Source organism: Cetorhinus maximus, chromosome 7 (genome assembly GCF_964194155.1).
Source record: "Cetorhinus maximus chromosome 7, sCetMax3.hap1.1, whole genome shotgun sequence".
In the NCBI taxonomy this organism is placed as follows: Eukaryota; Metazoa; Chordata; class Chondrichthyes; order Lamniformes; family Cetorhinidae; genus Cetorhinus; species Cetorhinus maximus.
Window position 1 is genome coordinate 13,968,163 of NC_135885.1, and position 14,052 is coordinate 13,982,214.

The following is a 14,052-nucleotide window of genomic DNA, read 5'->3' on the forward strand; positions in this document are numbered from 1 at the left end:
GAAATAGAAACCAAGTTAACATTTCAGTTTAATGACCTTCATCAGAATTGGAATAAGTTCGACATATAGCACATTTTAAGCAAGTATGGAGACAGGGAAAGGGGGAGGGGAGGCAAGATCAAAAGGGAAGGCCTATAATAGGATAGAAGACAGAAGAGATTAAATAGCAGCTGGGATGATAGTGCAGGCAGAAGGAGGAGGGGTGGTAATGGGACAGGTAAAGAAACAAAAGATGGGCTTGGGGAAAATAGCAAATGGCAATAGCAGTAATGATAACAATAGCTGAAAAAATGGGTCAATGGCTATGATCTGAAACTGTTGAACTCAAATGGATTAGATCTCGAACTTCTTTCACTTTGATGAAAGATCAGTGACCTTAAATGTTAACTTCTCTCTGCACAGATGTGGCCTGACCTGCTGAGTATTTCCAGCATTTTCTGTCTTAGCCTATTTCTGTTAGCAATAAGAAATTAATCAGGTTATTTTGTCTTATCTATATCTGTAGTGTTGGTGGGGGGGAAAGACATGCCATGTCCCCTTTTTATGGCACTAGCTGCCATAAGGTAAGTTTAAATGTCCAATGTGAATGGGTAAGTGGATGAATGAGTGACTCGGTAGGGCAGGTAGTTGAGTGAGGTGGGTGGCAGGCGTGTAGGGTGGTAGGTGGGTAGAGTGGTAGGTGGATAGGATGGCAGCTGGGTAGGGTGGCAGGTGGGTGAGTGGCTAGGTGGGTTGGGTAGTCTGGTCAGGTCGGGAGGGGTAGTCTGGTCGGATGCTTGTTAGGATGGGTCAGGGGGGTATTCAGGTCTGGTCGGGGGTTTGCATGGTCAGGATGTGTAGTCGGGTTGGGGGTGTTTGTGAGGGGAGTAGTTGGGATGTCGGGGGGAGAGTCGAGGGATCAATGTGATTGAGGGGTCAGTTCTATAGTTACCCAGGAGTAAGACCAGGATTTTTCAGCCTAACGTTTCCTGGGTAACTATCCAGGTAAGTCCTGTGGAACTGTCCGAAGTCTCCAATTTCTAGCTCAGAGTTGAAAACTTTGTGGATGGTCCCAGGAAGCAGAGGAATTGCCATTTGGAAGTTCAAACTGCCTTGGCAATTCCCACAGAAGTCAGCGTGTCGGGACTTCCGAAGGGTCCTGAAACGTATCTTGAGTCATACGTCTGGCCTCTGATGACCTGGAGACTAGAAGATCTGGGCCATTAAATTTGCTAAAAATGACCCTGAGATACAATAAAATACAATCTTGTAATTCACAGAGCATTGAATTCCATTAGATTTCCTAGTAAGAGCTGTATGACTCAGAACATTTCTACCGCAGCAACATGAATTTATAAAGTGCCTTTAACATATTAACATTTCCCAAGGCGCTTCACAAGTGCATTATAAAGCAAAAATTGATGCTCAGCCGCAGAAGGAGATACTAGAGCAGATGGCTAAAAGCTTGGTCTAAGTATTAGATTTTAAGCAGTGTATTAAAGGAGGAAAGAGAGTTAGCAAGGCAGAGTGGTTTAGGGAAGGAATTCCAGAGCTTAGGGCTTTGGCACTTGAAAATGCAGCCGTCAATGGTGGAGGGATTAAAAGCAGAGAAGTTGTTAATCACGGCGGTATCTGTCGGATAGATCAACAACAACTTGTATTTATGTAGCACCTTTAACATCATAAAATGTAGGTCAGTGACCCCCTTCCTGGGGTTTCCAATTTTTGTCAGCGCTGTTTAAGAGCGGGGGCTGGTTTGGGTCACGAGCCCACACCCTGCACTCCCAGCCTGGCCAGCTCGATTGCGGAGATAGGCATGTCCTAGTCCTCCCAATTTTCACGGAGTCGAACCAGCTTTTCAAAAAGTCGTGATTCACTGCACCTCAGAGGTGTCATGAACCATAGTCTGGATGAGGGAACCTTTTGAAAACGAGTTCAAAAGGTCTTACCCATGTCCCTCATGCAAGCTTCATTATGCATTCTTGACTGAGAGCACAGATATCCATTAGAGTTTTGAGGCCGCTGTGCCCTAGGGAAAACATTGCTTGGTTGACGGCTCTCTGATCTCTCTGTCAATTTCACAATGTTCATTTACACAAGATAAAGAAGTTTCAAGTGCATGCAGTTTCTGCTATTGCTGCTTTAAAGGGTCTGGATAATTGACTCTTTTATTGCACTGTGATAAAAGGAATTTTTATGAATGAATGACTTTTTAAAAAGCTTTTTTAACCCATCAATTTGCCTCTATAGGGTTCATTGGTTCTGTACAGAGTGTATAGTGGATGAATGGACGTGGAAGTGCCATATCTTGGCATGGAGGATATGAGGGACCATGGGGAGTAGTGGAGGGGCATGGTTCAGTATGCAGTGTATTAGGAGCCATGGAGGGGCGGGTAGAGGGGCATAGCTTGACATGGAGACTATAAAGGGGGTGGGTGCAAGGCATGAATGGGGCATTGCTAAGATAAACTAACTGTGGGAGGTGAAGGGGTGACGGTTAGAGGGTCTTACTATTATTATGACTGGGACAAAGTCCCAAAACCTGATGCAGGCCTTGTAAACAGCCAGCCTTGGTACCCGGCAGCCCCTGTGGCTGCCTCCGAATTCTTCCCGAGAGCAGTGGGTCTGACTCCAGCATGGAGCCACACACACACACATACACACACCCACCGACCCTGGAACAAAAGTCCCACCTTTGCAGGCACTTTCTTCTGGGACATTTCCCAACTCCCACCTCAAAAATGAAAATCCAGCCCTGTAGCACAGAAACAGACTATTCAGCCCAACTGATCTATGCCACATTTAGGGTCCACACAAGCCTCTTCTGATCCCTCTTCATCTAACCCCAATGTATAGCCATCTATTCCTTTCTCCCCCATGTGCTTACCTAGCACCTACTTAAACGTATCTTTGGTGTTTGTCTCAACTACTCCTTGGAGTAACAAGTTCTACATTCTTGCCACTCTTTTGGTAAAGAAGTTACTCCTGAATTTCCAATCATATTTATTAGTGACTATCTTATATTTATGACCTTTAGTTTTGCACTCCTCACAAGTGGAACCATTTTCTCTACCTTATCCAAACTCTTTCATAATCTTAAAGACCCCTATCAGGCCAGCCCCTCAGCCTCCTCTTTCCCAGTGAAAAGAGACCCAGTCTGTTCAGCTTTTCCTGATAAGTATATCGTCTCAGCTCTGGTGTTGACTGGCATGACTGACTTTTTTTATCCTTGCCAACCTAAGGCATCAAGACCAATTGGATATCTCAAACCCCAACCCGAGCCATGATAAACTAACTCAGCATAAACCTCCAGTTGAACCCTAAACCTTCTAATTTGTGTGGCTTCTCTGAGCAGCATTCATACCCGCTGGCCTATTGGACTACACTTACAGTATTGCACACAATTCTGCTCTCTGTATTACAATAAGGATATAGAGAGACTGAAGAAAGAAAATAAAAGGATTTACAAGGATGGCAATTGTAACGTCTCAGTTCTGCTATTGAAGAGAAGTCAGGTGAATTGATAGAGGTCTTTTAAAATTATGAAAGGGTTCAATAGGGTAAACGTAGAGAATTTGTGGGGTGTCCAGTCTAGAGGCCATAAATGTATGATAGTCATTTATAAATTCAATAAGGGATTCAGGGAAAACGTCTTTACCCAGACAGTAGTGAGAATGTGGAACTTACTACCGCTTGGAATGACTGAGGCACATAGCATAGATGTATTTCAGTGGAAACTAGATAAGTACATGAGGGAGAAAGGAATAGAAGGATTTGTCGATAGGGTAAACAGAATGATCACAAAATTTTACAGAGCAGAAACAAGTCATTCAACCCAACAGATCCATGCAGGTGTTTACACTCCAAACGAACCTCTTCCTACTTTACAAAAACAGAATTACCTGGAAAAACTCAGCAGGTCTGGCAGCATCGGCGGAGAAGAAATCAGTTAACGTTTCGAGCCTTCATGGCCCTTCGGCAGAACTGGAGCATAGTTAGAAGAAGGGAGAAATATAAATTGGTTTAAGGTGGGTGGGGGGTGGGGGGGGTGGTGGGGGGGGGAGGAGAGACACATTGAGGGTGTGGTGTGGTGATTGTGAAGATGAGCAGATAATCAAAAGATGTCACAGACAAAAGGGTCAAAGAGGTGTTGAAGGTGGTGGTATTTGTCTGAGAAAAGTGCTAATTAAGAATGGAAGACAGGATATTCAAAGTACAGCTCTAGTGGGGGTGGGGTGGAAAGACTAAAGGTTTTAGTTTTAGATTTAAAAATAATGGAAATAGGTGGGGAAAGAAGAATCTATATAAATTATTGAAAAAAAAGGGGGTGGGGGGAAGAAACGGGGTGGGGATGGGGGGAGGGGGAGTTTAAGATCTAAAGTTGTTGAATTCAATATTCAGCCCGGAGGGCTGTAAAGTGCCTAGTCGGAAGATGAGGTGCTGTTCCTCCAGTTTGCGTTGGGCTTCACTGGAACACCATCGCCTCAACAAGAAACTTTTTCTCTTTTTCCATTCCTCTTCCTACTTTATTTCATCTCAATATATGTACATGTAACAGAATATTCCTAGCTAATTGAACTAGCTAGGGAAAAGAACAGAAAGAAATGACAGGAGTGAGCAGGTGACACTTGATACACAAGGCATACGTACAGACCTTGTAAGCCGTTGAAAGTGCCAGGCTTGCTGAATACCCCAGCTTATTAATAATATATAATGGAACAGATTTCTCTTTTTAATTCACACCCAACCCATCAGTTTGAATGGCTAAATGTTCCTGACAGCAACCAGTATTCTACAAAGAAACCACAGGTTTTGTGATGCACAAAACTGTTCAAAGAATGGCATTTATTTATTGGTAAATTCCTTTTCATTTAAATTCCAGTTTTGCAAATTTGATGCTCTTCACAATTGGGAGACATCTTTCTCAGCCATTCTATTGTCTTTGGGATGTACTGACATTAAGCAGTTCCCCTGAGAAAAGCAGAGGTGTACAAGAATCCCAAGGTGGAAAAATCAGACAATTTTATCACACCCTACACGCCAATCCCCGTTCCACTGTTTCAGAGCATCAGAGGTTGAGAGTATGTGAAAAGAAAGAGAATGAAGGCCTCCACCTTTCACTCTTCAGCTGATTTCCAGACGGGTGGAATGAGAATTACCTAGGGAATTCTCGGATCCTGTGAGGAAATAGTTGTCACCACCTTTCTCTGCTGGCCAGTCCTGCAATACACTGACTGGAACAATGCTTCTTCGTCTCATCAGTTTTGTCTTCCAGATGATGGATCAATAGTCCTTTGTTTTATTTCAATTTACCTGGAGGCAATATTGACTTCTAGCAATCACCTGACAAGTTTTGAGTTGGACAGTCTAGATTTGTTGACTGATTAGAAAGCAAGACTGGCATTTCTGTAACATCTTCACATTCTCTGTCCCAAACCTCTTTATAGCAATTAAGTATTCTTCAAAATGTAGTCACAGCTGTAAAATAAGAAACATGGCAGGAACCAAAAGCTAAGGGCTTGATTTTTGTGGACGAGATGGGAAGATCAAGTCCGGAAACTTCCCCACTCAGCAGACCCATCTCCTTAAAAAGAACCATACTGTTCCAGGGAGGTGGGGGCGGCATGTAACCGGGCCCTCCACCTCCAGAGGCAAGTCCAAGGCAGGCGGATGGTGAGGCCGGCAGGCTATAACACCCACCTCCATTTAATAGGACATTGGCTCAGAGAGATGTAGGGATGAATGTCAGGGCCTCAAGCCCTCACCCCATGCCCCCTGATAACCCCAATGCCCCCTCATACCCTCCATGCCCCCCATGTATCCTCCATTGCCACTCACCCAGTATCCCCTGCAGGATGACCTTAGGAGCCATGTTTTTGAAATAGAAATGAAAGAAAAATACAGAGCTCTAAAACTCCCTTCATACTGCAAAAAACATTCATTCCAGCAAGTCATTCAAAAAAAGTTAAATCCCTCAAGTTTGGAAAAACAAACAACCATCCATTCAGTAACTACATCAAAGACAGATAGTCATTTAATAATCTCTTAAATCTGGCAATCAAACTATCTACACAGCCACCTTCTGAAATAAGTGGTTCTGTTGCTTTTGAAACTCAGCTAAGCATTCACAATGGCCTAAATTGTAAAACAAACCGTTACAAATACAAGCAATGAAGTCTATTGAAACTGCAAAAACAAGTGGCTATGTTTTTTTTTCTAGGCTACATCAGATGGCCTGTCAATCAATGCAGTCCAGGAGCAGGTGCCTATTGTTTTTCTCCGAGTGAAAACTGTAATCCAGTTTTTTCTTTCAAATTTAAAGGGCTGTGGAGATGTAAATCACTTCAGATCATGACACTAGAGTTCCCAAATAATGTTCTTTATCAGCTTTGATTGCACAGTAGTAATAATGCTTCTCAACACTTATAATACAGCACCTAACCATTGAGACTGTAAAGACTGATTTTATTTTGTATTTCCGAGCCTTCCATGAAAGAACTGCAGGAGCAGGTCGCTGTGTTTTTTTTTTGGTTCCCTACTTAGGACTGGAGTTCCTCCATGGTTCATGATTCCACTGAGGTACCATGAGCTGCGTATGCTTAAGGAAGGGGCCCAACTCCACAAAAATTGTGGAATGTTTGAATTGTTCACCCCATGCAATGGAACCAGCAAGGGCAGGAGTGCTGCATGTAGATGGGCTACAAGCACCCTTATTCCACACCAGCAAAAATTGCTAGAAACGGGAATGGGGGTGTGAATCCTGGAATTGGGTCCTGCTTGCCCTTCTTAAAGGGCTCCCGAGTTGGCCTGACTCAGCGGAAAATCCAGACCGAGAACTCGGTTTCGGATTTGCCATATTAATAAAAAGTTACGAGTGGATCTATTTGTGTTCACATGAATGAGAGTGGAGCCATGTCCCGCTCTCATGAATGCAAGCAAGCTCGCTCTGAGTTCATTGAGCCCTTCAAATCTACTTGCGCGCAAGTAATTTTTCTTTCACATTATATAAGCAAAGAAAAGAAAATAAAGGCCATCAGACCCATTGAGCCCATTCCATTCCAGTCAATGGGATAACCTCATATGCACCTCACCCACTCCCTAACCATAATATCTCCTGGAAAAGACAACATCCCCAAAGAACTGTAGCCATTTCAGAGAAAATTTCAGGAAATTGCCCTCTGACTCCCTAAAGCAATCCAGCCCAATAGACCCTGGTTGCACATCACAATCACAAGGAATTAGAAACTTACTATAAGTATCCTACTCTGTCCAGAACTTTACAAGTACCTTCTTAAAGGATGTTAACAACTCTGTACTTGCTATGTCACAGCAGTTTGTTCCACAGAGTACTGACTCTCTGTGAAAGGAAATACTTTCTGTATCTAACCTTGTGGCCCCAAACCCTATCATCCCTATCTATTTTAAATAACATCTAATTGGACTGTATCCAACCCCTTTCTCATTTGAAAACTTCAATTATGTTCTGGCTATGCCCGAATTTTACATTGTATAATGCATAGAGTCATAGAGGTCTGCAGCACAGAAAAAGGCCCTTTGGCCCATCGAGTCTGCGCCAGCCAAACGAGTACCTAACTATTCTAATCCCATTTTCCAGCACTAGGCCCATAGCCTTGTATGCCATGGAATCACAAGTGCACATCCAAATACTTCTTAAATGTTTTGACCCATTCCCTATTGAATTTCTCCAAAGTAACACTAATTCTTGGAGCCTGTTGGAGATTTGAGATTCAGAATCCTCTGGTCTCTCACTTTTACATTATCACCAGAGTCTTAAAGTTCTTAGTCATGTGCAGAGATCGAAAGGATGGGGGGGAGATTCATTTTGGGCAATGTTGTGAAATGGATGATTCAACCAGCAGCTCATTTTACACTCCTCCCTGCCAACTTGGCTGCCCTGGTTCACATATTTAATGAAAGGATAGTTAGAATCCCCTATAATGATGCACTGTCATGCTACTCTTTTGATTTGTTCAGAGTTTCCCACCTTGCACTCGCTGTTGGTTCAGTGGCTTATTGTGTGTACCAAGAATCAACTTTGGACCAATCCTACGCTCTGCCTACTCCAACACCTCACTCCCTTGTGCTAACCAATACTATCCCCTTTTAATAGCAGTTTGATCCCTTTTTTAAACTTATAAATAAGGGAACACTTTATTCTTGATAATCCAACCTCTCCTTACAGATTCCCATGTAACCCTTCAAATGCATTTCCAATCAATCACTTTTATCCAGCTAGTTGGCAGAGATACCAATTCATTGAAGCCTTCTACGGAAGCACCAGGCTGTAATTCCAACATTTAATTTTAATACTCACACCATTAGGGTCCAAACATTTTAAGGATTCTTGCTGTCTTGATCCCTGTAGTTGAAATTCATTGAATTGTTACCACGGAGTGACACACACAAGTGACAGTCTCCGCAAACTTCCTATCTGCTACAACATTCAAATTATTCTGTACAGTTCCCTCACTTGCTCCTTTCATACCCTGGTATCTATCCCCCTCACCCTAGCTCATCAGAAAGCCCACTGAACAGTTCTATTTCTCTTTTGCACATGAGTGTGAAGACCTATAACATACAAAAAAAACACAGCAGGAAAGGACTAGCTGGTCTATCAACGATGCCCTACCCTCATGATAGCTGGAGCATCATGACTGGATATAACTTTATTGCTCCCCCTCCCCCCTAGCCATGTAACCTCCTGGGAGAGGCAAAAAAAAGAAAAGCCACAGACCAGGAAGGGAAACAAATACTCCTCTCCCCCTGCCGCATTGTGCTCCACCCCCACATACCAGAGCACCCCCTCAACCCAGTATCTATGAATGGGCCAACTATGACACTCTCAGGATTATACTTTTGTTACCCAAAAGGTTTCCGCTTTCAATTTCAGCGGCAGTGATGCTGGTGCCCCAGAGAAACACTGCAGACGGATTTGAAGAGCACTTTGGCGTGAACTACCTTGGACACTTCATGCTGACCCATCTTCTCCTGGATACGCTGAAGCAGTCAGGGAGCCATGACCTCAACAGTCGAATTGTCACTGTTTCTTCGGCCACCCACTACATCGGAGAGCTAAACCTCAACGACTTGCAAAGCAGGTAAGAATCTGAATCATTTGCACTCCTAGCTTCATCACTAACCTTATTTATTTGGAATGCACCTCAACGGATGATTTAACAGGTGTATTCTTAAAAACCTGAACCCTCAAAATGGGAATCGTTTCCTCAATGGGACGCGTAGTTTTGTATAGATTAGCGAAAATCAGAGCTAGGCCATTCAGGGATGATGCCAGAAATCAGCTCTTCACACAAAGGGTAGTGGAAACCTGAAACTCTCTTCCCCAAAAAACTGTTGAGGCTGGAGGCCAGTTGAAAATGTCAAAACTGGGAATGGTTGATTTTTGTTGAGCAAGAGTTACAGAATTAAGGTGGGTAGATGGAGTTAAAATATAGATCAGACATGATCTGGTAGAATGATGGAACAGGTTTGAGGGGCTGAATGACCTACTCCTGTTCCTATGTTCAGAAATGCATTCATGAAGATTTCTTAAGCTCACTGTTTCTAGCTCTAGGATGTCTTCACAAGTTTGCTAGAAAGAGCAAATGGAGGGGACAACGCAAATGCATTTACAAAATTGCTACACAGGAATTCTTAATGTGACTGCAGAAGATTTTTACCAGCATGTTGTTTACCTGTTATAGCTAGAACAGAGCAGCTGTAAAGCAGACTGGGGAGACATTTGGTGAATACAGATGAGTCAATATTTTATGCTTGCACTCACAAAACAACAATGCTGTTTTTATCATGGTGCTGTGTGCAAGCTGTCTGTCATGTCCAAATGGAGAATGACTTGACAACAAGAATGGAAGACAAAGCAAAGCGCGTGAAAAATAAATGATGCCATAATTTCCACTCAGCCTTTACGCCACTTACTTCTTTAATAAGGTGTAAGCTGGTTCCATTATGTTCCACTCAGGAGGTGTTAGCTCTCTTAGTGGTTGGCTCGTGTGTGTTGCCCCGTAGTTTTTACTGTATTCAAGTCACAGCACAAATAATCAGAGAGTCATTTGTGAGCTTTAGGGAACTGCAAATGCTTGTAGAATAACAATACCAATTTATCTCACTGTGAATATTTATACCACAATGATGCAATTGTGAAAGAGAAACTAATCTCCAGAACTCTTGAAGATAAAACATTAGAACTTGCAGGAAAAGGGCATAAAGATCAGCAACTCCAGTGCTGTTGACAAACCGGCGTCATCTGTCCACCTTCTCATCGTACCTCTTAAACCTTTCCCTCTGCAGAAACATATCTAATTGCTGATTGTCCTTATTTAAACTGACCATACCATTGTGCTTTCTTGGTAACTCATTCCCTAACCGTATTGCCTTTTGTGCATAAAAAAAAGTCCCATCATTGATCTCGGTGGCAGAATTTAGTTCACGCGCTGGGCGAGTTCGGAGGTGGGTGTGATGCAGTGTGATCGGGTCGGAGGGTGGAAATCCCGTCGCCCCTCGGCCTCCCTTTGATCAAGTCCAGTTGCAGGTAGGCTTGCACAAGTCCTACCCTCTCAGAGGCCAATCGAGGCCCTTAAGTTGGCCACTTAAAGGCCTCATTCTGCCTGGCGGGTTTGCCTGTGGCCTACCAGGGGGTGGTCCCTCGCTCATTCGCTCATGGGAACTCTGACTGAGGGATCCAGCATCAGGAAGGGAGGACCTGCAGGGAGCTTTCCCCCCTGCCCTTGCTTCCGATCTCCCAGTCACCCCTACCTCGTTGGCGACTTCCACCCCACAACCTTTATCCACGCACACTTCTATCTGGGGATGCATCAGTGTTCCCATGGTAGGCTCCACTGTTGTACCAGCAATGGCCATCGCTCCTGGTAGCACTGCCAGCACTGGAAAGCTGCCAGACCCTGGCCAACAGCTTTCAAGGGTGGGACTTCCCCCTTATTGGTGGCTTAATCAGATGGGAGTGCCTGATTGGAATGAAATGTGTCGTGCCTTACAGAGAAAAGTGACACAGGACTCCAACCGGTTCTCCAACTGTTGGGGGAGCCTCCGTCGCCCACATTAAATTCCATCCCTGGTCCCAATTTTAAAATTTTCACCCTGGTTTTCAAATCCCTCCATGGCCTCAATCTCTGTAGTCTTCCCCAGTCCTAGAACTCTGCAAGGTCTCTGGGTTTCTCCGATTCTGGCCTCTTGCACATCCCTGATTTTAAAATCTCCACCCTTGGTGGCCTTGTCTTCAGCTCTCTACCTCTTTCTTCTCCATTAAGCTTTTGGTAATTGTCCTATCTGCTAATGTGGCTCGGTGTCAAATTTTCTTTGATAATGCTCCTGTGAAGCACCTTGGGACACTTCACTATATTAAAGGCATTATACAAATGCCAGCCACTGTTGTTGTTTCTAACCTTGTTCACCCTAGTACTCGAACCTCTTGATTATTTAAATCAGCATAGCCAATTCCATTCCAAGATAACTAGGTGACTTCAAAGTATGTTTTCAAAATAAAGTAAGCCCAACATCATGTTAGTTAATGGTTTATCTGAAAACCCTTATATAACATCTATCTTTCGCACTTACTGGCAGTATTTAAAATTGGCAAATTTTGTCTTCTCTTATGCCATTGCTTTCCCTGACAGTAAGTGCATGCATCTATATTCTCTACTCAGACCACTGTAACTGTTAAGTAGCAGCAGACATCCATAAATTACTTCAGATTATAATTTAAAAGAAGATTGGCTGCTTCAACTAGTGTCTTACAAAGCTGTAAACGTGCTTCACATTCAAGATTGCATTATAAATCCACAGGAACAACGCTGTTCTGATGTAGTCTGGTCTGCATCCCTCTTGTGCATTCCATCCCAGTAATACATGATGTAAGACAGCTGTGGGCAGGAGCTATGGTGCCAGCTTTAAATCAGAATGAGATTCATACCCATTAACCCTCTCCCCACCATTTTTCACGCAAGTGCTGGAAATCTGCAGTCGAAACAGAAAATTCTGGAGATGCTCAGCAGCTCAGGAAGCATCTGTGGAGAGAGAAATTGAGTTAACATTTCCAGATTGCTGCCCTTTCGTCAGAATTGAAAAAAGTTAGAGATGCAGCAGGTTTTTAAACTGGCACAGAGACATGAGCAACCAGATTAAAGGGAGGTCTTTGATAGGGTGGAAGGCAAGAGAGATTAAATGACAAGAGGGATGATATTGCAAGATAAAAGGAGACAAGTAGAGAAATAAAAAAATTGCTCTGGAGAAGGTATGATTGTCAATTGCAGAATCATTCATTACTAACAGCAGCAGCAATGAAAGCAATGGTTACGATAGTGATCTGCCTAAGGACAAGTCATGTATTCATTTCTGCACGGCTGCAATAGTTAACGATCTGAAATTGTTAAACTCAGTGTTGAGTCTGGAAGATTGTATGTAAAGTGTTCATTGAACAATGAGGTGTTGTTCCTCAACCTTCATCTCAACGTCACAGAATCATTGAATCATAGAATTGTTACTGTGCAGAGGGAGGCCATTGCTCAGGCACAGCTCTCCGAATGAGCATTATAACTCAGTGCCATTCTCCTCCCTTTTCCCCATAATCCAGCACACTGTTCTTAGTTAAATAATCATCTTATGCCCTCCTGAATGCTTCGATTGAACCTGCTTCCCCCACACTTCCAGGCAGTGCATTCTGGACCCGAACCACTCGCTATGTGAAAAAGCTTTTTTTCACCTCGCATTTGCTTCTTTTGCAAATCACTTTAAATCTGTGCCCCCTTGTTCTCGATCCTTTTACGAGCGGGAACACTGGTGCATTCTCCATAGCAATGCCTCTACCAATCTCAGTCCACTTGCCAACCAATCAGCACCCACTTCTCACACAGTATAAATTGTTGCTTTCCCCTTATATTGGTATTCTTGAGAAGTGTCCTGATGAGTGTAAGATCGAAAGCTTAGACATGTCTATATTTTCAGCAATACTCAAGTTCTGTACTACCAAACGACTAAAATTTAAAATTTTACCCCAAGAGAATATTTGCAGTTTCTGCTTTTATAAGGATATATCAAAAATGTACATGAAATAGTGCTTTTATGGAAGACTGTTATAGTTGTTTTGACAATTATCTTAGCCCAAGAATCACATACCAAACAGATTAGTGGATAAGGTTGATGAACATGGACAGCAATTTGCAAGAGTAATCTGTGACTAATAGGACCCAATGGGAACTGAAGGAAGTCACTGATTTAATAAATGCTGTCTAACTTAATACGAATAATCTACTTGATGATCCCACAGCCAACTGCCTGTATACTCCAAGTAAACCTAGCCAGAGTGTGAAGGTAAACTTGGAACAATTGGTCGGGCAATAAAACAACGATAGCAAAAGCTGGCTAGCAGACGAAGGACATCGTGTTACAGAGGTTGTGGATTTGCTTTTCCATTCAAGACAACAGTTGTCAATAGTTATTTTCAATTAGGGAACGGAGCCAATCTAATGACATTGAAAACTAACTTAGACATTCAAAGGCATCTGTTGATATTTTGGACTGGATTTTCATCTCCTAATGGAGGTGTAAATCAGGTCACAAAACACTGAACCTTGTATTTTTTTGCTGGAAAATCATTTTTCCTCTGCCTTCCCATCCCCACACCATTTTTGTGTGGCCTTCTCACAGGGCAGAAAGGTCTTGGCTGCAAAGCACACGCAAGCACATGTGCACATGTACATGCATGCACACATGCACACAGATTCACACACACACACACACACACACACACACACCTCTCTAAAGTTCCCATTATGAGGTCCACAGGAAAATTGAAAATCCTCCCGCACACTATTTTCATGTGCTGGTGCGAGCTTTGGAAGCCCTAAAAAATATGCACCTCCTTGGAGAGTTTGTGACCACTGGGAGAAGCCTGCTGAGGAGTCTGGATCATTGTGAAAGATTAAGGATAAAATGTTTTGACACCTCCACATTCATTATTAGATGCTATATTGTAATGTGGATATGTTTTTAATATAGCGAATCATTGTAGGACTCTGTCGT

General features: G+C 43.1%; 1 protein-coding gene across 3 annotated transcripts in view; it reads left to right on the forward strand.

The window, feature by feature from the left end:
- The window catches only part of dhrsx (dehydrogenase/reductase (SDR family) X-linked), a 281,259-nt gene that overhangs the window by 188,146 nt on the left and 79,061 nt on the right, over positions 1–14,052 (forward strand). For all 3 annotated transcript variants that reach the window (XM_078545083.1, XM_078545084.1, XM_078545085.1), the window contains one exon: positions 8,891–9,098. In XM_078545083.1, the coding sequence (XP_078401209.1) occupies positions 8,891–9,098 (208 nt within the window). The remainder of the gene's footprint in view (positions 1–8,890; positions 9,099–14,052) is intronic.